Raw genomic sequence first — 22,501 nt, forward strand, 5'->3', positions numbered from 1 at the left:
CAACGACGAATTGGTACTAAATGATTCAAGCACTTTAATATTTAATTCATAATCTCGCACGCCACCGTTTTATCGCCGGCCCCTATAAAAGTTGTATCCCTTTACGACTGTCCTTGCTTACCTTATGTGATTAAATTATTTATTCCTGTGTACCCACTTACTTAGTTACGGGTGATGGGACTTCCCTTGCTGTTTATTTGGTCCTTTGACCATTGGATGTTCTATTCATATATTTTATTTATAAGCCTATTTTCTAGAGGGATGGGCAGATTATGATAATTGATGCGACCCTGATAATCCTTTACTTTTTCCGAAAAGGGAAAATCTCCAATGATTCTTTATAAGGTGCATTATTTTCTACCGTAGTCCATGCAACTTGTTAAAGTATATTATTGCTATTAGGGATAAGGTAAAATATAATTATTAATAAAATATAATATACTTAGTTAATCCTTAAATGCATGATTTTTTTCTTTTAACTAGAAATTAATAATGTGATAGACAATGGTTTTCTGACTCTAGGAAAAATAATAAAAAAATATTTAACATCGATTTTAATACTAAATCAGTGTAAGAAGTAAAATAGGCTAAATCTTACTTATATAAATATATAATTACTAGTAAAATTTATAAGATAACTTTTACTACTATTAAAAAGGTACACTATTTGAGAAACCCCTATGATAAAATGATTAAACATAAAATAGTTACTAACTCTGAAAAAATCTGCCTGTATCATGTACTAAAAATCACCATCATCCAGTTTTTTCACACTTTTCCGCCATTTTTTCTTAAATAAAAACATTATTTTCAACCATTTAAGAAAAAAAACCGGCCAAGAGCGTGTCGGCCACGCTCAGTGTAGGGTTCCGTAGTTTTTCGTATTTTTCTCAAAAACTACTGAACCTATCAAGTTCAAAACAATTTTCCTAGAAAGTCTTTATAAAGTTCTACTTTTGTGATTTTTTTCATATTTTTTAAACATATTGTTCAAAAGTTAGAGGGGGGGGGGACGCACTTTTTTTCCTTTAGGAGCGATTATTTCCGAAGATATTAATATTATCAAAAAACGATCTGTGTAAACCCTTATTCATTTTTAAATACCTATCCAACAATATATCACACGTTGGGGTTGAAATGAAAAAAAAAATCAGCCCCCACTTTACATGTAGGGGGGGTACCCTAATAAAACATTTTTTTCCATTTTTTATTTTTGCACTTTGTTGGCGTGATTGATATACATATTGGTACCAAATTTCAGCTTTCTAGTGCTTACGGTTACTGAGATTATCCGCGGACGGACGGACGGACGGACGGACGGACAGACAGACATGGCGAAACTATAAGGGTTCCTAGTTGGCTACGGAACCCTAAAAATGGCGGAAAAGTGTGAAAAAACTGGATGATGATCCTACAGATCTAAGAAAAATAAATAAAAAAGTCCAGCTTATATTTTGGCTAGTTTATTAAAAAATACATGCATTGTAGCCAAATGGCAACAATATGCATTTAAGGGTTAAACATTTAAATTGTGTGTATAATTGTTTGCAACTGTATAATAAAATTATTTTTTGTCTACTTCATCTATACCTATAGATTAATAAGTAATGTTATTCTCCTTTATTTATTTTGCTTCTTAGGTTAAGCTGTTTATAATATGAATATAAAAGTAAAATACAAAACCACATACAAAACAATACAAAATATATAAACACATTATAAAAAACCTAACCTAGGGTGCCGCCAGCAGCGGGGCAGGGCCCAAGCTGCCGGTGGTTAGGGCTGCAGAGAGAGGAACCGTCGAACTATCCGCGCTGAGTCCAAGATCACCGCCTTCTGTATCTGGCCCTTGATCCAGCCACCTAGCGAGAGTCTCTTAAGATGTTGGTCGAGACTCTTCGCTATGAGACCGTTCGCTGAAACGACTATCGGAACAATGATCGTTGAATCAACATCCTACATGGCGGTTATCTCGTGAGCCAAGTCTAGGTACTTACTGGACTTGTCCTTCTCGGCTTTCACGAGATTCTCATCATGGGGGATGGTGATGTCAACGAGCACTGCCCGGCGTTGCGGTCGATCTATTATCACAATGTCAGGCTTATTGGCTACAATAGTCCTGTCAGTGATAATAGATCGATCCCAATAGAGCGTGGCACGACCATTTTCGAGAACTGGCACAGGTAAGTATTATTAAGAAATAAATAAATCCATAAATAAATCCAACCCATAAATTAACTTTCACCACTAGCACTTTCGTATTTGACTCACATTCTTACACACCACTTTTTATTTTATAATCTAATTGAAAAAGACAATATTCAAAGAAATAAAAGTTATATAAAACAATTATTTTATATTTATTCCCTAAACATTAATCCTACCAAAATATTGCATTTTCGAACAAGAATTGACGCGACCGCAATGCTGCCGCTCCTTCAGAGCGGGACAGTCGCGGCCCTCGTTCTGTCTCGCTCGCACAACTGTTCGCGTCCGGAACTTGTCTCCGAAGCCGCAGGTTGTCGAACACGGTGTCCATTCGCTCCAGGTCGATACTAGGCAATCGTCAGCTGGAACAATACAGTAATTTATGAAAACGAGAAATTGAAGATTGCTACCTATCATCAAGCAGCAGGTTCTGGACATATTCAAATTTTAAAGTCGAAAACTTCAAGGGACCAGATAAAGATAGGCTGCTGCTAAACGTTCGCGAGCGATCCACCTGACCTGGATTAAGAGCCAGTTGCATCAACCACATTTGACAGACACATCATCGTCACGCAGCGGACGTCTATGGAACTTCCCATATAATAAAATTTAACGAACGCTTTAACGGTGACAGACGGTTTGATGCAACCGGCCCTTATATTATGACATTTATGACTGAAACAGTAGCACTATACCTATGGAAGACTGACAGAGAGACTGTAGGTAGTCGAAGCGGGTTTGTAAAATTGCTGCCAAACTCTGACTCGAGTGGCTCCTGTACTTATAGTTCTTAAAACAAAATACATAATATACTTACGTTGTATCTTGTTAACTGCGTGATGCAGTCTTGACCTGAAGTGCCGAGGCAAACGCTTGCCCAGACCCATCCTGTGGCCTTGGGCTACGGCTAGTACCACGTCATCCATGTTCGTTAGATCTTTGCCAAACTCTGCTTCTGTTGTTGTGGTCCTGAAAGTATAAATATTTTAAGGCGTTCTCAATATGCGCTTGCATTTTTAGCGGTCTAAAAGTTAGGTGATAGTGAAAAGCTCTGTTGAGATTATGTCGTCATTATAAAAGTAACACCGATTACATACATTTATAAGTAGTGGACTTATAGAAGAGGTCATCTTAGTAGACGTGCTCTGTATACTCAAAGAAGAGACTGGCCAAAAGATAAAGGTTCTATCAGATGACTTACGTAGTAGGTGCCTGAGTTACAACGACAACATGATTCTCGGGTAAATCTGGTGCTGGTGTACCAAATGGCTCTTCCTCCAAATCCATAAGTTCTTGAACTGAGTTCTTTGTAGCTATTTCTTCTGAGTCGTCATCGTAAATCAATGCCCGTAATTTAGGATGCCCTTTACGGTCGTTCTTCTTACGTAATTTATTAATAAGTTCCTTTCGAACTAAGTTGTTGATATCGATAGTAGAATAAGCTTTAATCTGAAATATCATTAACGTAATATTAATATACTAAAAGTCAAATTATTAAAGAATAACTAATTAAGAAAATTCCCGTTGCCTAAATGGATTCGAAAAGTTGGGAGTACCTAAATCTATTCGAGCGTGCCTATTCTGCAAAATAAATGAATACCAGCACGGGAAGCATGGTCGCGCGATAGACGATAAAATAGCAGGCCGTCCCTATCGCACTATTTGTAAGTGCGATAGGGATGGCCTGATATTTTATCGTCTATCGCACGACCATGCTTCCCGTGCAGTACACAGTCCTAAATGAGCTAGGTATTATAAATATATCAGGCCATGTCGATCTTCATTTATGATTTCTATTATTTATACCACGTTAAGCCGCACGCTTCAAGAGATCTTCTTAGACTAATCCAGGCAGTGTCAATCTCTCGTTAGGTAACTAATATTTTGAAATCTATTTATGATTTTCGAACACCAAGCTGAAATGCGAAGCCAATCATAATTAATAATTCGAATCTTTTAGTAAGAAATATGCGTTATTTCGATGTTCTAATGAGACTAAGTATAATAAACCGCATTTTCACACTTTATTCTATTCACGATTTTTACATATTATAAAATTATAAACGGAACTCAAGGGAGAGGAATAATAGTAGATTAACTCGTGTCGATTTAAAACACCCCCTTCGGTCGTGTTTTAATTTATCGCCACTCGTTTCGAACTTCCTTTTTTACGCACTTTTATCGTACGACGTTTTTCAGTACAGATAAGCCTCCGAAGTTTCGACCTGGCATATAATGAACCACTTCTCGCACTAGTGCGTAAAAAAAAAACACCATCTGTACTGAAAAGTTAGTTTTAAAACTGAATTATACGCGATTAAGGATGCCTTTCCACTAGAGATTCGCTACGTGGATGTGTTTGATATCCACCAATCAGGTTAGTCGAACCGCTTAGCTTCGTTCTGGTGGGATCGGATGCGTCCATAGCAACGTAACGTAGCACACTTCTGGTAGACAGGCACCCTTAGTCCGTTTTCACATTATCCGATCCGATATCCGAGGTTTTCAATAGAAAAAATCCAATATATGGCGCCTGTAATGTATGGGATATCGGTCCGACATCCGATATCGGATCGGATAATGTGAAAACGCACTTAGCCCCGTTTACGATTGCGTTTTCATAAAACTGCTATTTATACCTTAGTAAATTCCACTTTAGCGATAGCAGGCAGTTCCCTCAGTGATGGATAGTAGAAGCCAGACGCCGGATGGTTGGGGTGACGAGGTTTGTGCTTGAAGACCGGCTCCGGGGGATCGTTATCCCAGCGAGGAGCGGTGAACGTTAGGCCCTGGGCTGCTCCAGCGTCCAATGGGTACAGCTGCAATGGCAATATTTACAGTATTTTTTATGGGTTGTTGGGAGTTGTTGTAAGGTAATTTAGATTAAGTTCTTTTCGCCAATATGATTGTATCTAAGGGAAATATAAGATTTTGCATCTAAAATCTCAGTATAAATACATAGAATTAATACATAATACGTCTACATAATGAGTTAAACTTCCATCTGAATTCATTTGCCAAGTCTCTTGTGAAAGTTGCATGCATCCTATCGTAACTTCCACAGGGGATTCATACTTAGCTTTTGCATTTTGACTTACTTGTAATATTACATGTTTTGTGATTAATTTAACATTATACATAATAGTCAATACTCACGTCTAAGGTGATTTGATCTATCCATGAAGAGTCGACACATAGGTTGAGGCTGTCTACTCCAACGAACCAATCAGGAGACGGTATAATGCGGGAAATTAGCGATACCTGAAATAAACGATGTAATCATTAAATTCAAGATACTTTAATTAATTTAGGCCACGTTTGTCTTTTCTATGGACCAAAACCAAAGAGTTTCAGACAAGAGTACATAAAAACTCCCAAAACAGGACCTCAAATTATAAGAGTCAGTGTCATGTAAATGTCAGTATGGGTATTGCACTTGTATTTGCTTTGAACATATTTTTCATGCGAATTTCATAGCACACTATAATTATTACCTACATGTGTTTCTGTGATGAGCAAGTGAATTTAAATCATATTTATCTGCATGGAACGTAACATATGTTTTACATGGTGAACCTGAATCCAGTAACCTTTCTAAAATAACACGATGTTATAATTGTAGCGGCTCGTAAACCTTACGTGCTACCAAATATCGAGAAGTATCTACAATTTCTGTATGCGTTATGATTACGGTTCCTGAGTTATTTGTGAACAATGTGTGGACTCTGGAGTGCAAAGCGCGCAAAACTTTGAAGGTAAATGTGGAGATGACCGTCTGTCAGGTAAAATGCCTAAATTATTAATTTATTACTTTTGCCTTTGTGCATGTGCACATACCTACTCCACTCTGCTTAAGGAAGGTCGTAGAACAGAAGCAAAATTCTTTTCACCACACCAACTGTTAAAGGCTTACTTTGCTATTCGAAATCATTTCGCATTTTATCCAAAAGAGTGCAATGCAAAGTAATTTCGTACAAATTTTAACTTGATGCCTTAAGCTGGCTGGTAAAATTTACCTATAAATGATGATTTTGAATCATAAATATTGAATAAATTGATGGATTTGATTTAATCTGATGTTTTATAGTTAGTATTTTGTTCGTGTTGATGTGGTGAAAAATTTTGTGTTTCACTCGGTGGCAGAGTTTGTTTAACCTTCGTGCCTTGAAACCGTCGCAACGCTGAAGATTCCACTTTTCGAATTCGGGTATCAATATTGGCACGTGCGGTTAAACAACTACTTTGCCCCCTTGTAAAACAAATAACTATTGTCTGGCTGTGTGTTGAGAAATTCAATAGTTATTTGTTTTACAAGGGGGCAATTAGTTGTTTAACCGCATGTGCCAATTTTGATACCTGAACAAGCGAAAGATTCCAATATTGAACCGCGAGCGTAGCGCGAGTGGTTCAAGAAGTGGAAACTTGAGCGTTGCGCTTGCGAGGGCATCAAGGCACGAAGGTTAAACAAACTTTGCCACCGAGTGAAACACAAAATTTTTCACCACACCAACACAAACAAAATATTGACTATAAAACATCAAACTAAATCAAATCCATCAATTTATCCAATATTTATGATTCAAAATCATCATTTATAGGTAAAATCTAGCAGCCAGATTGACATCGAGTTAAAATTTGTATGAAATTACTTTGTCCCCTTGTGGATAAAATGCAGTTTTGCTATCTGTTTTCGAATAGCAAAGAAAGCCTTTACCAGTTGGTGTGGTGAAAACAATTTTGAGGTCGTTCCAATAAAAAAAAAATTGTGCACGTGCTGTAAGTAATAATAATAATACGTATAGCTTTGTGCTAAATTATGTCACTGAAGCCCCTAAGGGAATAATAAAAATCACAGTATTTTGTACTACAGAGACCCATTAAATTAACGCCATATATCTCCATACCCCAGCGGACGAGACCTCAAACTTGTTGGCATAATTATTTATGTAGATTACAAACTAGTCAAACTATCAGTATGTAAGTGAACCCACGTCAGGGTTCGAACGAAAGGCTAAGTGGGGTCGAAGTCTAATTAACAATAGTGTACGCAGATATAGGACTTACGAGTAAGTACCTTGTATACACACGGGCCTTTATAAGGAAAAAAATCATGCTTACAATGCATGATTAAAAAGAGGTCAGACAAACTAGACTTTACGAAAAATTAGGTACTTTCCAGTAAGCTGGGGATGGTTTTTCCCTCACGGGACAGGCCTAGCCTAGTGTGGGGGTCATTATAAAATGTAACTTTGTGTACCTTTAATTTGGAAATAAACCATTTTGTTTTGTTTCTTTGTTTTGTTTTGTTTAAATACCTTCATTTGACAACGTACGCTACGTCAATGAAATATTAAACTGTAATCAATGCCTTATCAAAATAATCTGCAAGAAAAGTCCGTACTCCGTGCTCTTTGCAAATCGATCACGTTCTTTATCGTATCTTGTATCGTTTTGGCGCTACAGAGCCAGTTACGTTATGTTCGCCATGAAACGTTAACAATTTTGAATTTGAATAGGTTAGCAAGTAACCCTGAACAACAGCCGGCGTAGCCGAATGGCAATCGTCAACGCCAGACGCCGACAGAAATGCAGTCTGCAGGGTTAGCACAGGATTTCCGCGAGAATATGTCGCCGCGAGATAGACTATCCGTCCTTATGTCATTGATACAGTTAGAAGAAGACATGTGATCTATCTCGCGGCGACATAATCTGGCGGCAATCATGTGCTAGACTAGCTCTGTCGCGCCAATACGCAAGAGCTAGAGATACATAGCTACGAGACAGATTATCGTGAGCGTTTGTGCATTTGGATACGTACCCAGGGTACGTAGCAGAATGGCACAAACGCTCACTTAACGAAACGCTCGTAGATATTTATTCATATTCATATTCATTCATAAATGAATATGAATAGATGTAGATATCTATCTCTATCGCCTATATATCTATCTCTATCGCTCTTGCGTATTGGCGCGACGGAGCCAGACTACTATTTGCGGCTTTTCGTTTTCGTTTCGCGTCGCAGAAATGCCTTTCGGCTACGGCACCAGGTATATTTTCGTTAGAGTTCGCCTTTCAACGCTAAAAAAACTCGGCTAGTAGCGGTCAAGTCGCGGGTGTACTAAAGTACCAACCATGCTGTGTTCAGCGTCCACAAACACCGTGTTCTCCGTCTCGCCCACGCCGGCCGCTATCCTCGGCGCCGAGAACTGGTCGTATACTCGCGGTTCGTCGTCGCCTTCCGCGACCAGCGCGTCCAGCTTACCGAACTGGGCGAACTGGCGAACTGACGGGCGAGCGGTGTCCCTTATACGGAACAGTTGCCGATCTACTAAAGTACTCACCATACTGTGTTCAGCGTCCACAAACACCGTGTTCTCCGTCTCGCCCACGCCGGCCGCTATCCTCGGCGCCGAGAACTGGTCGTACACTCGCGGTTCGTCGTCGCCTTCCTCGACCAGCGCGTCCAGTTTGCCGAACTGGGCGAACTGGCGAACTGACGGCCGAGCGGTGTCGCCTATACGGAACAGAGTGTATGTAGCGCTGTGAGATTGGCCTGGAACATGGGAAATTGTAGGATGTTTATTTAGGGTGGAATGTTCGGTGTTATTACATATTCCTACACTGAGCTATTTTGACCATGGGATCAAACTAGAAACCTTAGCAAATGAAGGCAGCGAAAAAGAGCTAGGTTTTGTAAAATTTTGTCAGCATTTTAATAAATAATAAAGTTAAACGTGATTTGCATTGGCTCCTGAAAATTTACTAACAATATACGCAATGAAATGGTTCAATAAATATATGTAGTTTATTTATTTATACAAAAAAAAAATACACAGCATTACAGCGGACTAATACACTGTGAAATTTATAACAGACAGTATTTATACAACTAGGTACATAATACAATCTCAAAAGGTAAAAAAGAAAAACACAGATAAACTAATACAAGACAGAAGATTCACGTTTACATCTCACAGAACCTCATAATTACATTCTTTACACAGATCCAACCAACTACTTGCAAAATACATCACATTCCGGTGCTGATGCGAGTAGAGCATTTATATACTGTAGAGCGCGGACAAGTGGTGATTTGCTATGGGATACAGTACGAGTTTTGGGTACAGCTAAAAGTTGACAACTTCGTGGTCTGAAATTAAATTGGGCCTTAGCTATAGATGTAACGAACAAGCGCACAGCCTGTGCAACCAATTCCGGGCAGAGTTTTCTCGTAAGACATTGTAATGTTTCAAACAACCTGTTGTTTACAAAATTGTAACACTTTGTAATGTTTTGAATCTAAAAACGTTTATTTTCCAAGTAATGGAAAAAAAAAACACTAGTTTACTTCAGGATTAACTTAAATGATTACCCGCACGTAGAACAAGAGAAGAGAATACACACATATAACCAGGGAATACATTTTGCAATTTAAGTCCTCCTGAATAACTTTTTATCCTTTCTTAAAGTTATTGTAATTCAGGGCAATTCAGTAAAGTACGCTATCCTCACCTCAGCTCCCGGGCTGAGACCGTTGCGCCGTGAGATATGCAAATCAAGTCATTCCTTGGCTTTTATGGCTGCTCCTTCCTAATTATGGAGCGTTCTCTTTGTGGCTATAACCTTCATTAATGCAATCTAGAATTAACAATGTAATAATGTGCACAACTATGTATGGAACTAATCGTTAAACTTAATTGGAAATATTTTTAAAGGTATCCAAGTTAAGTAGAACCTAATTTTGTCGAAGAGGTATCAATTAATTTATTATAAAAAAAATGAAAAAAATAATTATTTCAGATAAGTAGGTATAAAAATTATGATTTCTTGGTTATAAATATATGAAATGACAAGCGCTAAAATGATGGGGTTAGGTTAGTTGTGACATCATAAAGTCTTTTAATGTACGGTTGGCGGAATAACAATGAAATACGGAGCTCGATTACATGTGTTTATTGTTCAAACTCAACTTACAGACTACTCAATACATGGATGATACATGACATATATATCTATAGATACACATACACCACACGCCCCCTCTTCATTTAAAAAAAAAATACATAATAGAGAGTGTGTTTTTTTTTTTTTTTAGGAAACATATGGCTTAGTCCTATTTTTGTGCAATATATTTTGCTTATTTTTATTATCTAAAATGATTACATTTGGTTGTATATCCTTAACTACCTTATATGGGCCTAAATATAAAGGGTCCAATTTATTGGCGCGAGCTTCATTTTTTACCAAAATTAAATCGCCTTCTGCATATTTTACAGTGTTTACATCAGTGTCGTATCTGTATTTTCTTACCTCTTTGCTTTTACAAAGATTTGTCTTAGCATCTAATTGCGACTTTTGAATCCTATATTTTAATTCGCATGGGTAATCGTTATGGTTATATAATGGGTCTAAAGTATCTGTTAGATGTGTCGGTATACTACATAATTTGCCAAAAACAAGTTCAAATGGGCTATATTTAGTTTCACTGTGTACAGTGGTATTGAAAGCAAAAGACCAATAAGGTAACCATGTACTCCAATTTTGGGGTGCGTTGTTTGTTTGAATACGTAAAAAGGAAATTAGATTTTTATGACTATTTTCTAACGCACCTATAGTTTGATGATGATAAGCGGTTGAGGTTAAGTGTGTAATTTTTAAGAGTTTGCACACTTCTTGCATGGTAGCTGAAATAAATTCCGTCCCTCGATCGGTAACGATCTCACTAGGTATGCCGTAGCGTAGAATGAAGTTGTTTACAAATGCAGTAGCAACCGCCACCGTTTCTTTAGTTGTTAGGGGATAGGCTTCGACATACTTTGTGAGGTCGCATTGTAATGTTAATATATAATTATAACCATTGTCATCCTTAATTAACGGGCCAACTAAATCTAAAAATATTCTACTAAAAGCTGACTTACCTGTGTCAGTTATTGACATTGGTTCTCGTATATACTTACTGTGTTTCTGTCTCTGACATGAATCGCACTTTTTCACGAAATTTATGACATCTTTTTCCATGCCGTTCCAGAAATACAGTCTTTTAATATTGTTTAACATTCGCCTAATGCCAGCATGGCCACTAGTTGGCAGCATGTGGTAGTCATTTAGTATGACACGGATTGTGTCTGTATCGGTAATCCTTTTTATTCCTCTTAAAATATGTAACCGTGGGCCGGTCCACGTTGGTAATTTATTAATGGCACGCGTTAACTCTTCTACTTTTTCTTTATTATTGTCATTCTTTATAACATACAAGTTATTTACATTTATATTTGTACAAAACAAACTCAACGCCCTCGCAAAGGCAGCTCGTGCGCAATACGATCGGGATGATGGTTTGACGTAAATTATAGACTTCGTTTCCAAAAATGCGAAGTCTTCGCTCTCTTTTGTGACATAATGTTGCAAATTATTGATATCTTTGTCATGTAGATTTAGCAAGAGTTCTGTGTAATTATTTGGTACTTTTAACATGTCTACCACTCGGGGTTGGGGTGTTATAACTACTTGACTGTCAGGAGATTTATTTTGTGGTTGTAACATATTTTCATGTTTCCTTCGTTGAGCCCTAGTTAGAACTGCTATGATGTTTTCATGCATTGCTTTTAATTCGTCACTACTGATTCTTATACGAGATAATGCATCGGCTGCGACATTGTTTGTCCCTTTGACATATTCGACGTCAAAATCGTACTCTTCCAGTACTAAACGGAATTTCATTTGGCGACTATTTGGATTAGACATATTAAATAAATATATTAGTGGTTTGTGATCTGTTTCGATTTTAAATTTCTTACCATACAGGTATGGTCTAAAGTATTTTATTGACCAGACAATCGCCAAAAGTTCTTTATCTATAGTAGAGTAGTTGATTTCCGCTTTATTCAGAGTGCGACTGGCATAAGCTACGGGTCTATTATCGCCGTTACTCAGAATCGCACCCAACGCATAACCACTAGCATCAGTTTTCAAAATAAATGTGTTATTTTCGTCAAAGTTTGGGTATTGAAGTATGGGTGGATTTGCTAATTTTTTTTTTATTTCATTAAAGGCTGCATTGCAGTCATTTGTCCAAACAAATGGTACATTTTTCCGGCATAGTTTTGTTAATGGTAAAGTAATTTCTGCAAAAGAGGGTATGAATTTTCTGTAGTAGTTTGCGAATGCAACAAATCTACGAACGTCATCTATATTTTCTGGAGTTGAATAGTTATCAATAGCTTTTGTTTTTTCTGGATCAGGTTTGACACCGTCTGATGACACTATATGCCCTAAATATAATAATTCTTTCTTTAAAAAGTTGCATTTATTAGGATTTAATTTTAGATTAACTTGCCTAAGTCGAGATAATATGTCTATAAGATTTTTATTGTGGGTTTGTAGGTTTCGGCCGTAACAAATTAGGTCATCAAGGTACACAAGACATTTTTCATGATGCAAACCCGCCATTGCAATTGTCATGGCCCTGGAAAAACAATTAGGGCTTGTTTTCAGACCTTGGGGTAATCTAGTTAGCTGGTAATGCCCTGAGTGTGTAGTGAATGCTGTTAGTTTTCTACTATTTGGATCTAAATTTAATTGATAATAACCTTGGCTTAGGTCAAGATGTGAGAAATACATCGCTCCTGAAAGCGAGTCTAAAATGTCCGTTATATTAGGAAGCGGAAATTTGTCATCAACGATCTGATTGTTTAGTTTTCTAAAATCTATAACTAATCGCCATTTTTTTACGTCAGAGTTAGATTTTTTTGGAACTAGGAGAACTGGGCTAGACCACTCACTATTGGATGGTTCGATAATGTCGTCTGCCAACATTTCTTTAATTTTTTTATCTATTTCATCCCTATGAATTTGTGGCAACCGATAGGGTTTCACATAAACAGGAACGGAGTCTGGTTTCAGTGTAATATTAGGTTGATAAATGTTTGTGGTCGACAACTTATCTCCTGGTAAATGGAATACGTCAGAGTATTTTGCGCAAATATTTTGTATTGAGCGTCTTTCCTCTGTATTTAAATGAGACAAATTTAAAAACGACAGCATTTTTCGAACACGTTCACTGTCTATATTGTCGCATTTTTCAAAGTTACAAATATTGTAGTTGTTTAAAGTAGTCAATTCCGGATTTAAGTTCGTTAAGGTCACGCCATCTTCCCGGGTGTTAAGTATTTGTATGGGAATTTTTCCATTAATAGGCGGACTAATACTTCCTGCAATGAAAATCCCTTTACCTATTTGTTTCGGAGTTACTATACAATCTTCTTCGAAATTTGTCCTTATAAATATTATTTTTTCGCATCGCGGCGGTATGAATAAGTTATCATTGTCATCCGGTTGTCTTGTACATATTGGTAACGTAATAATCTTATTTAAGTCATGGTTAAATAATGAGAACATATCGTCGTAATAATCTATGAAGCAATAATATTTTTTAAAAAAATCTCTACCTATCAATGCATTCGTCCAACACGGCCAATCTTTTATGACGTGAAACTTGTGTTCAAATTCCGCACCATTTATAATGAAGCTAATGTAAACATATCCTTCGGTATCGAGACGTCCCCCGAGGCCATTTACGGGAATGCTACTTTTAGTAATCGGAATGCTAAGCTCAATTACAGTTTCAAGGCTTATAGCGCATAATGATGAGCCCGTATCTAATAGCCAAGAACATGTTACGTCATTGACGGGTAATTCTATGTAGTCACTACTATCACATGAAAATATGTTATGCACGAAAAAACTCTGATTCATTTTCCTGTGTTGCCGGATTATTTGTAGTCTCGCTTGAATTGGGTAAATTTTGGTTTTCAATGTAATTTACACTCGGGCGGTTGTAGTTGTAATTACCTCGATACATGCTACGCGAGTAACGATTACCCCGGTGCATGTGTCCTCGATAGAGCGGGCGCCCGCGGCTGCCCGTACTATAAGTCGCAGTCGAATCATTTCGAGTTGCGTGTGAGTAGGCGTGTTGACCCCTACTACTTTGGTTGTACCATGTGTTCCTGCCTCGGCCTGTAAATGGACGGGTGTTATACTCACCTGAGGGTCTTCCTCGGGATCCCGTAAACATCTCCTCTTGCGACTGCTGCTCCCTTGAAGAAAGTTCTTCGTCTTTAGCAGCTCTTATGACGTCCTTTAAGGATTTGTAGTCACGCGCTGTTAATATAATGCTTAAGTTACGTGATCTCAGGCCGTCAGTGAAATTTCTAATTGCTAATTTTTCATTAATCGGTTTTAACACGTCGAATGCTTTTTTGTCACCGTCGGCCTGCGATATCGTTAAGTCTACGAAAAGTTTTTCTAATCTTTTACCATACTCATCGATAGTGCTAGTGCCTTGTTTTTCTTGAATTAGTTGAGCGTGAAGCGCGGTAGGGGATTTTTTTGTTAATAAATGCAATTTTAGGTCGTCTATCAGGTTTTTACAGGACGTATAAGAAGATGATAGGCGTAATTTTGCGCTTTCTGTCAACCTAGTTTTTAAAATAAATTTTATTAAATTCGGTTGACTATCCGAGTCAATCATGTCACTGTACAATTCTATGGCGTCAATCAACTTCTTGACGCTGTCTTCATCGCTCGTTATTTCAGGCAATAAAGACACCGCCGTTTTAAGGTTAAACTTTTCCATGGTGTTTTTGCTTTCAATGCCCTGTGCCGTACAAAATTCTTGTAACTGTACGTACAAGTTTTCTATTCGAATACAAATTTCTTTAATAGGAATTATGTCACTACCCTTAATAAGATTTTTTGATATATCTGCATCTAATGTCTCTGAACACTTTAGGTATTGTGTATACAATTGAGTAGCTTTTAACAAGGTATTTTGCAACACATTAGGAGTTCTTTTAATTTTTGCTAATTTTTGTGTATTGTCTTTAAGTTTTTTTAAATTGTCGAAGACACTAGAAAGTTCTTCCACCATTACATACTATAACTAGGACACATTGCACTATGTAGCATAGCACACTGTTTTTTTTTCTTACGTGAATTTAACACTAACTATTACGACACCGTTGTTTAACACTGCTCCTGCATTTCCTCCTGCACTAGACGTCGTCGTCTGCTGGCCGCTTATCCCTTCTAAACGATCTTCTGAACATGACATGATGGTTGATTTCTCGTTGAATCCACTTCTTGTGGCACTTATGGTATATTTTATATATTCCGTAAAGTAACGTCAGCAAAACAATGAATAATATAATGGCTAGGATGATGTTGGTGGTGGAGGCATGAAATTTCAATTGTTGCAAGTCGTTATTGTTGCTGCCCCTGCTGCAGTTTGAGCGATTATCACTTCTTCTTTTTTTCAGTGGAAGTTGAAGAACCCATTTGGAATTTTCGTTGCACTGGTGTTATTAGACACTAAAACTTTTCCTGTCTGTTCTAGTAAGGCCGCAAACAGTCTCGGTTTCGAATCACTCGCGACGCACATATTTGGTCTGATCACTGACTTATTAGGCAAACACGCGCGGCGCGTGGCGACTGGCCAAGGGTCGCCATGTACGGTTGGCGGAATAACAATGAAATACGGAGCTCGATTACATGTGTTTATTGTTCAAACTCAACTTACAGACTACTCAATACATGGATGATACATGACATATATATCTATAGATACACATACACCACATTAAAAAATCATATTTTTATTTTGAATGCCATGCGAGGTGTCAAATAAAAGGTATTTGTGAGTAGATTGCAAAAATGCAAACATAATATATATTAAACTATAATTTGTCGAAAGTGTATTTTATTACTCGTTATCAAGGACGATTATAAAGGACCAGCAGAGTCCATACTAAACACCGTACCCCGTTGGCAGCCGTAAATCTATGTCGCTAGATGTCACTAAGAGTGTCATTTGAATAAAAATGTCGTTTTTTTTAAAATACGCACGCGGTAGTTCAACGGCATTACAAGTGATACAGTGAAAAGTATATAGATGACGCTAGGGGCCCGTGTCATGTTTCGGTCCCTGTTTACAACGCAAGCCATCGTTCTTATTTTGAATTATGACAATCATGCAAAAGAGTACCATACTGTCAAATTTTCTATCTCTTTCATTTTGAGCGTGACGTCAATGATTAGTAATATTACTTTCAATATATTTAAAATTTAGATTTTAATGAGGCCATTTCGAACGGTGTTTATGATAGATATCATGTTGACAATCAATCTCCTGACCGTCTCGCTCACACCAATCCTATCCTGATTCGACGACCGGTCTGGCTCAGTCGGTAGTGACCCTGCCTGCTGAGCCGCGGTCCCAGGTTCGAATCCCGGTAAGGGCATTTATTTGTGTGATGAGCACAGATATTTGTTCCTGAGTCATGGATGTTTTCTATGTATATAAGTATGTATTTATCTATTTAAGTATGTATATCATCGCTTAGCACCCATAGTACAAGCTTTGCTTAGTTTGGGGCTAAGTTGATCTGTGTAAGGTGTCCCCCAATATTTATTATTATTATTTATTATTATTATCCTATATTTGAACAAGTGTGACCGAAACAGTTGAGTATTATTGAAGATTTTTGAATGTCTAAAATCTTATTGGTAGTTGTCGAAAACCCGCTTTTTCCATAAAGTGTTGGCGCGACGTCAAGTGGGTGATAGGCGTACGAGCAAGTACGCGTTGGATGGTCGACTACTATGCGCGGCGGTTTTTACGCGTACTTAGACCGTTTTCACATTATCCGATCCGATATCGGATGTCGGAAGGATTTCAATAGAAACAATCCAAGATGGCGCCTGTAATGTATGGATTATCGGTCCGATATCCGATATCGGATCGGATAATGTGAAAACGCACTTACGGTGACACATAATCGAAAAAGGTCGTCGAGCCATAAGTACGCATACTTGCTCGTATCGTACGTCTATCGCCCACTTCAAACTGCGTTTCGATCGGCGTTTAGCGTCAATGATTAATCAGCTCGGCTTCATGGCTTTACGAACCTTAGCTCGGACCATCGAATATGAAACTTATAAACTTCTTTGTACACAAGGGTATAAAGAAGTTTATAACCAGGTGCTCCATGACACCATTGCACCAATCTGTCGCCAGCACCGCTACACTTCAACGGCCAAGTCACGTCAAGTATAAATGGGAAAGTGTGTGTCTGTTTGTTTGTCCATCTTTCACGGCAAAACGGAGCGACGTATTGACGTGATTTTTTAAGTGTAGATAGTTGAAGGGATGGAAAGTGACATAGGCTACTTTTTGTCTCTTTTTATATCCCCCCACTTCCTTATAATGGAGGATGGAAGTTTGTGGAGAGATTTTCGAATTTAACGCGATCGAAGCCGCGGGCAAAGGCTAGTTAACTATAATAATAAAGAAATCGCAGTAAGGAACTTTATGTAGATTTCATTACTTTTTAGAGATAAACAAGCAGCTCCATCGAGACGGCTATTTTTTACAGAATGTTTTTGGTGGGATATACATAGGCATAGGTATATAACACTAACAAGGTATCTATTGTCTTAGTCCGTTTTCACATTATCCGATCTGATATCGGATGTCGGAAGGATTTCATTGGAAAAAATCCAAGATAGCGCCTGTAATGTATGGGGTATCAGTCCTACATCCGATATCGGATCGGATAATGTGAAAACGCATTAAATTTAGTCTCATTAATTATTACTTATGTCAGAGTTTAGGTTTATACGAGTACCAAACGAGTAGTATACGAGTAGAAAATATATTACCAAAACAATACAAACTATCATTAATTTATTATAAAAACGTAATCCAAAGTGCCACACCTAGTCGGCCAGTGCATGGCCTACGCTGCCGATGGTTAGGGTGCTCGGAGTGACATACAAGAAACGCTGAACTATCCGCGTTGTGTCCAAGACGAAGCCTGACCGACGAAGCTAGCAAGTCTCTCTACATGTTAGCTGAAATACTGTCAAACCGTTCACTGTGATTACTCAGATTATTATAAGCAAAATGATCTTCGAATGAACTTTCTGGACAATTGAGATGCATGGGCGCAGTCGAAACCAGCTCGCCCCTTCAGCCGTGTCCCGTTGAAAATCGGAAAGATTCTTTTCCTTAGCACATTTAATGTTTACAAATTGGATTCGCCTTCTGTCACCTAAACTGGTAAATTTATGTATGAGGTCATTGGTCATACAATTATTAATTTATACCGTTATTAATTCTGTATCTCTACTCGCATTGCTGCTGCGATTCTAAAATATTTAATATCCATATTATGAATATTCAATAAATCATACAATGACATTTGTGATGTGACATGGATGTCAGATGTCACATCTGTTGGCACAATGATTGCGTTTTGTTGAACGTATTTGAGCTCAACATATAGGTTTATTATCACTAAGTATATTATATTAATGAACAACGAAACGGATGTGACATTTTCCTAGTCCACCAACGTCATCTAGTCATTTTATTTGGCAATAATTAGACAACATGCGAACAAACTTAGCCAGCGAAGCGATCACAACTACGTCAAGGCCGACCAAAAATTATAATTTGTAAAAATTGTGTTTTGAGCCAATATTTTGATATTAAAATAAAGTTTTTTGATAGTTATTCATAGTATAATATAAAAACAAGTAAAAATATGTGTGAAAATATGTTTTTTTCCACTCCCGGGTTACGAAACAACGCCATCTAGTTTTAAAGCAAAAACTAAGCTTTTTTCAGGGGTACGCTTTTTTGTATGGGCTATATCAGTCTAGTATTAAATGGTCCTTGCTCGTTATTATTTTAAAATTGTATTACAACTACGCATCCTTTAAATTCAATTTTAAATTACGATTCTTAACGAATTCCACGAATGTCACAGAATATTAATAAGGCCCAGAGGAATTTCATTATTGTGTAATTTTGCTATAAAATAACTATATAATATTAAAAATGCCAATGTTAACATTTTTGAGCTAATTCGTTTGTGTTCGTGTAAACTGTGTCGTCTCATTGAGTATTCATTGATGTACTTTAGGTGTATATGTTTGGCAGTCATACTTAATGCAATTTTTCTACTCGTCGACTTTAATCTGTCAATTAGGACACCACAGGCTAAACTATATGTGCCGACTTTTTAGTGTTGGATAGTCTTTGACACTTAGACAACTATAATATTTCATTACACTTCACTTTAGTTAACTGAAAAAAATTCAAAAATAGAACTTCATACAAGTTCTATACTAATTTGCGATATCTGGCAAATTTTTCTGTATCTGAAACACATTTTTTAAAATCTATCGCGTTATCGACCAATCAGAGACGGTTATTACAAACAATTGGTTGCTAGGTAATTCGATGTTGATACAACGGTGAACGACGCTATTAACATTAATTTTAACTTGAATGATGATATTTTTCGTCCATTGATGATGAAAATGATTACTCATAGAAAAAGTATTGTATACAATAGTAATATAATTAAGCTTTTCACTCTCGTACCGTACTATTAGGCCACTCAGCAAACTTCGTGGCCTAAACATTGTACTCGACTGAAAAGCTTTGTATTATATCACGATTGTATAAAATATCCTACTATTAGGCCTATTATCTTAAACAAAATGACAGATGATAAGTATCTTTAAGACGCTACAGGAGTGAAAATGCTAAAATGGAAAGGAGCCCCCCTTTCAATTTGGGAATAGTTAAATATACTAGTGTTATTAACTAGATTTATCGAAAAAAAATTGTCGATTAAGAACAACTCAGTTATAAGATATTGCGAAAAAAATCTTTAAAATCGAGGTTCCGCTTTCGACTGTTTCCTCCTTCAAAACTTACTCAATCGTAACGAAATTTGAAAATCTGAACAACAATGAAATAATCTGTGTCGGACCGTTAATTTTTTTTGGCTAATTGTTACCAATCTTGAGTATCACACCTTTTTTTGCGCCATAATGAAAAAGGCCGTTTTTGGAAATTTTTGGTCTTCCCCACACTGACCTTATCTTCAAAAACCAGGAAGGAAATAGTCGAGAGCGTTTGTATGGAGAATTAACCCCTCCTGTATCGTCTTAAATAGGAATAGACATAATGTATTATTATGTATCAGTATAAAATTGTAAAAAGGATCATTTATTTTTATAGTAGTACAATTAATCATTACCATTCTTATAACTGTAATTGTAAGTTTTCTACGGAAATATAATACCTACATATAAAAAAAATAGAATACGATGACTCTCAAAAGGATCTCACATAAGACTTATTCTTTGTTTGTTAAATTATCTGATAAAAAATATAAAAATGAGTAGGTAATTAATAAAATTATAAATTTCCTTAATAAAAAAAAAACTAACTTTATTTAGACACTTTATGAAAAAAAATACTTTAGTAGACTGGATCTACTAAAGTTATGTTTTAGTTCGCAAAAATTATAAGCTTCTTGACTGCCACGTCTGCTATTTCTTCCTTTACAGTACCAAGAAACAAATTGACAACCTTAAAAGCAAAAAGCCATTAATAATTCTTAAAACCCCAAACGTTCCACACACCCCTGCATCCCCTATGAAACGTAATTTATTTACAATATACCAGCTTCCTTCTAAATCCGTACAAGTCTCTCCACCCTTGAGTGTTTACACGAAAATGACATCGGCGCACAAAACAAATTATATTTGTGTAGCATACAACTATTTCCTATGGCAAATCCATCTGATCTTGTTCTGTGTACGTGATAGGGCTGTCACGCACTTTTTATTAGGATTGGGTAGTTAACGAAGCAACACTATACGAACATCACTGGGCTATTTATGAAGAATAAAATAGGAAAAACCGCACAAACCTGCATGAAAGCGTCAGTAAACAAAGGAGCAAACACTTGCTGATCGAGACGAGATCATTACACACTTGGTGAGCCTTTTTCACATGTTATTCTATCGAAACAAAATTGGAATATCGTAATTGATATATCAAAACACACGCACACATACAAACTCTTTGAAATAACTGCCAATTTTGCGAAAAAACAATTGAAATAAAGAGGTAAATCAACAGCTGTGCCGGTATAATCTTTATTGACAGAACCTGATAGAAATATAAATGTTCATATTGGTAGTTTATACAACTCAAATCTCATTCGATTTTGTGTAGATTTATGCATATTTTTTCAAAGTTTTCTCTAACGCGGAAAGGTTATGTTTTTTGGGATAGTGATGTGTTGTGTTTTATCGACCTTGCAATAATAACCTATCGATATGCATACCTTTAAAACGACATCAATGATTATTGTTCTTTGTTATGATTCTCTTGTTATTTAGTTATCTCGCAAATTCTAGCATAGTGATGTGATGTGTTTTATCGACATTGCAATAATATATCGAAATTCATACCTTAAAAAATACATCAATGATTACTGTTCTTTGTTATGATTCTCTTGTTACTTAGCTATCTCCCAAATTCAACTTTATATATTTCTTAGATTTCCAAAAGACGAGCAATTAAAACGCTTATGGATTCAGCGAGTTAATAGGCAAGATTGGTCTTGGAACAGCCATAGTAAAATATGTTCAAGGCACTTTTCATCGGACTCCTTTCTGCCAAGTAAAACTACTAAATGGAGGAGGTTAAAAAGTCAGGCTTTACCAGAGTTGCACTTGACAAACACAGACTTTTTGGTAATATTTAAACGAATATTTGTGGTTTCAGTAGTTAGACTAGTTAGCATCTAGCAATAGGCAAATATTACTTAGGTATATAAGTCATATTTTAATTTAAAAGAAGTGCTCCTGATCCTAATGTTCCTATACATGTAATCTCATGTATCAGTTATTAATAGGTACAGAAGTCGCCGCAAAATTGGAAAAGTAACATAAATTATATTTTTTACCTCGATAGGCATTATTAGAAACTATAGGAAATGGGTTTAGGAAAATAGCTAGTAAATTTGATTTCATAATATACATATAGTGGATTATTTTTCTTTGGGTATAGTGATTTTAATTAGCTTAGTTATATTTCTCAGGCAAATAATCCAGTGCCTATGGATATATATGATACCGAACAAATAGACACGTCCACTCCGAATGCATCAGGTTCACAGATAAATACTGATATCCCCTTGGAACTAGTAAGTTTATTTGTTTCATCTTTCTTTTCTTTTCTTATTGCAAAATCGTTTAGTTATAGCGATTTTAATTCATTTACTTATATTTTTTAAGCTAAATGATCCAGTGCATGATGTGCCTATGGATATATGTGATGCCGCAAAAATAGAAATGTCCAGTCCGAATGTATCAGGCACACGGATAAATACTGAAAACCCCCTGGAATCAGTAAGTT

General features: G+C 36.7%; 1 protein-coding gene across 2 annotated transcripts in view; it reads right to left on the minus strand.

Moving 5' to 3' along the window:
• Positions 1-2,343: 2,343 nt before the first annotated feature.
• The window catches only part of LOC125229446 (spondin-1-like), a 36,456-nt gene continuing 16,298 nt past the window's right edge, over positions 2,344-22,501 (minus strand). The window contains exons 2-7 of one of the 2 annotated variants that reach the window (XM_048134284.1): positions 8,553-8,725; positions 5,365-5,469; positions 4,848-5,027; positions 3,410-3,657; positions 3,026-3,177; positions 2,344-2,570 (exon numbers count right to left, since the gene is read on the minus strand). In XM_048134284.1, the coding sequence (XP_047990241.1) occupies positions 2,368-2,570; positions 3,026-3,177; positions 3,410-3,657; positions 4,848-5,027; positions 5,365-5,469; positions 8,553-8,725 (1,061 nt within the window). In that variant the 3' untranslated portion in view covers positions 2,344-2,367. Of the gene's footprint in view, positions 2,571-3,025; positions 3,178-3,409; positions 3,658-4,847; positions 5,028-5,364; positions 5,470-8,552; positions 8,765-22,501 lie in introns of both variants that reach the window. The other variant, XM_048134283.1, reaches the window with a different exon arrangement.

Source organism: Leguminivora glycinivorella, chromosome 9 (genome assembly GCF_023078275.1).
Source record: "Leguminivora glycinivorella isolate SPB_JAAS2020 chromosome 9, LegGlyc_1.1, whole genome shotgun sequence".
Lineage (NCBI taxonomy): Eukaryota > Metazoa > Arthropoda > Insecta > Lepidoptera > Tortricidae > Leguminivora > Leguminivora glycinivorella.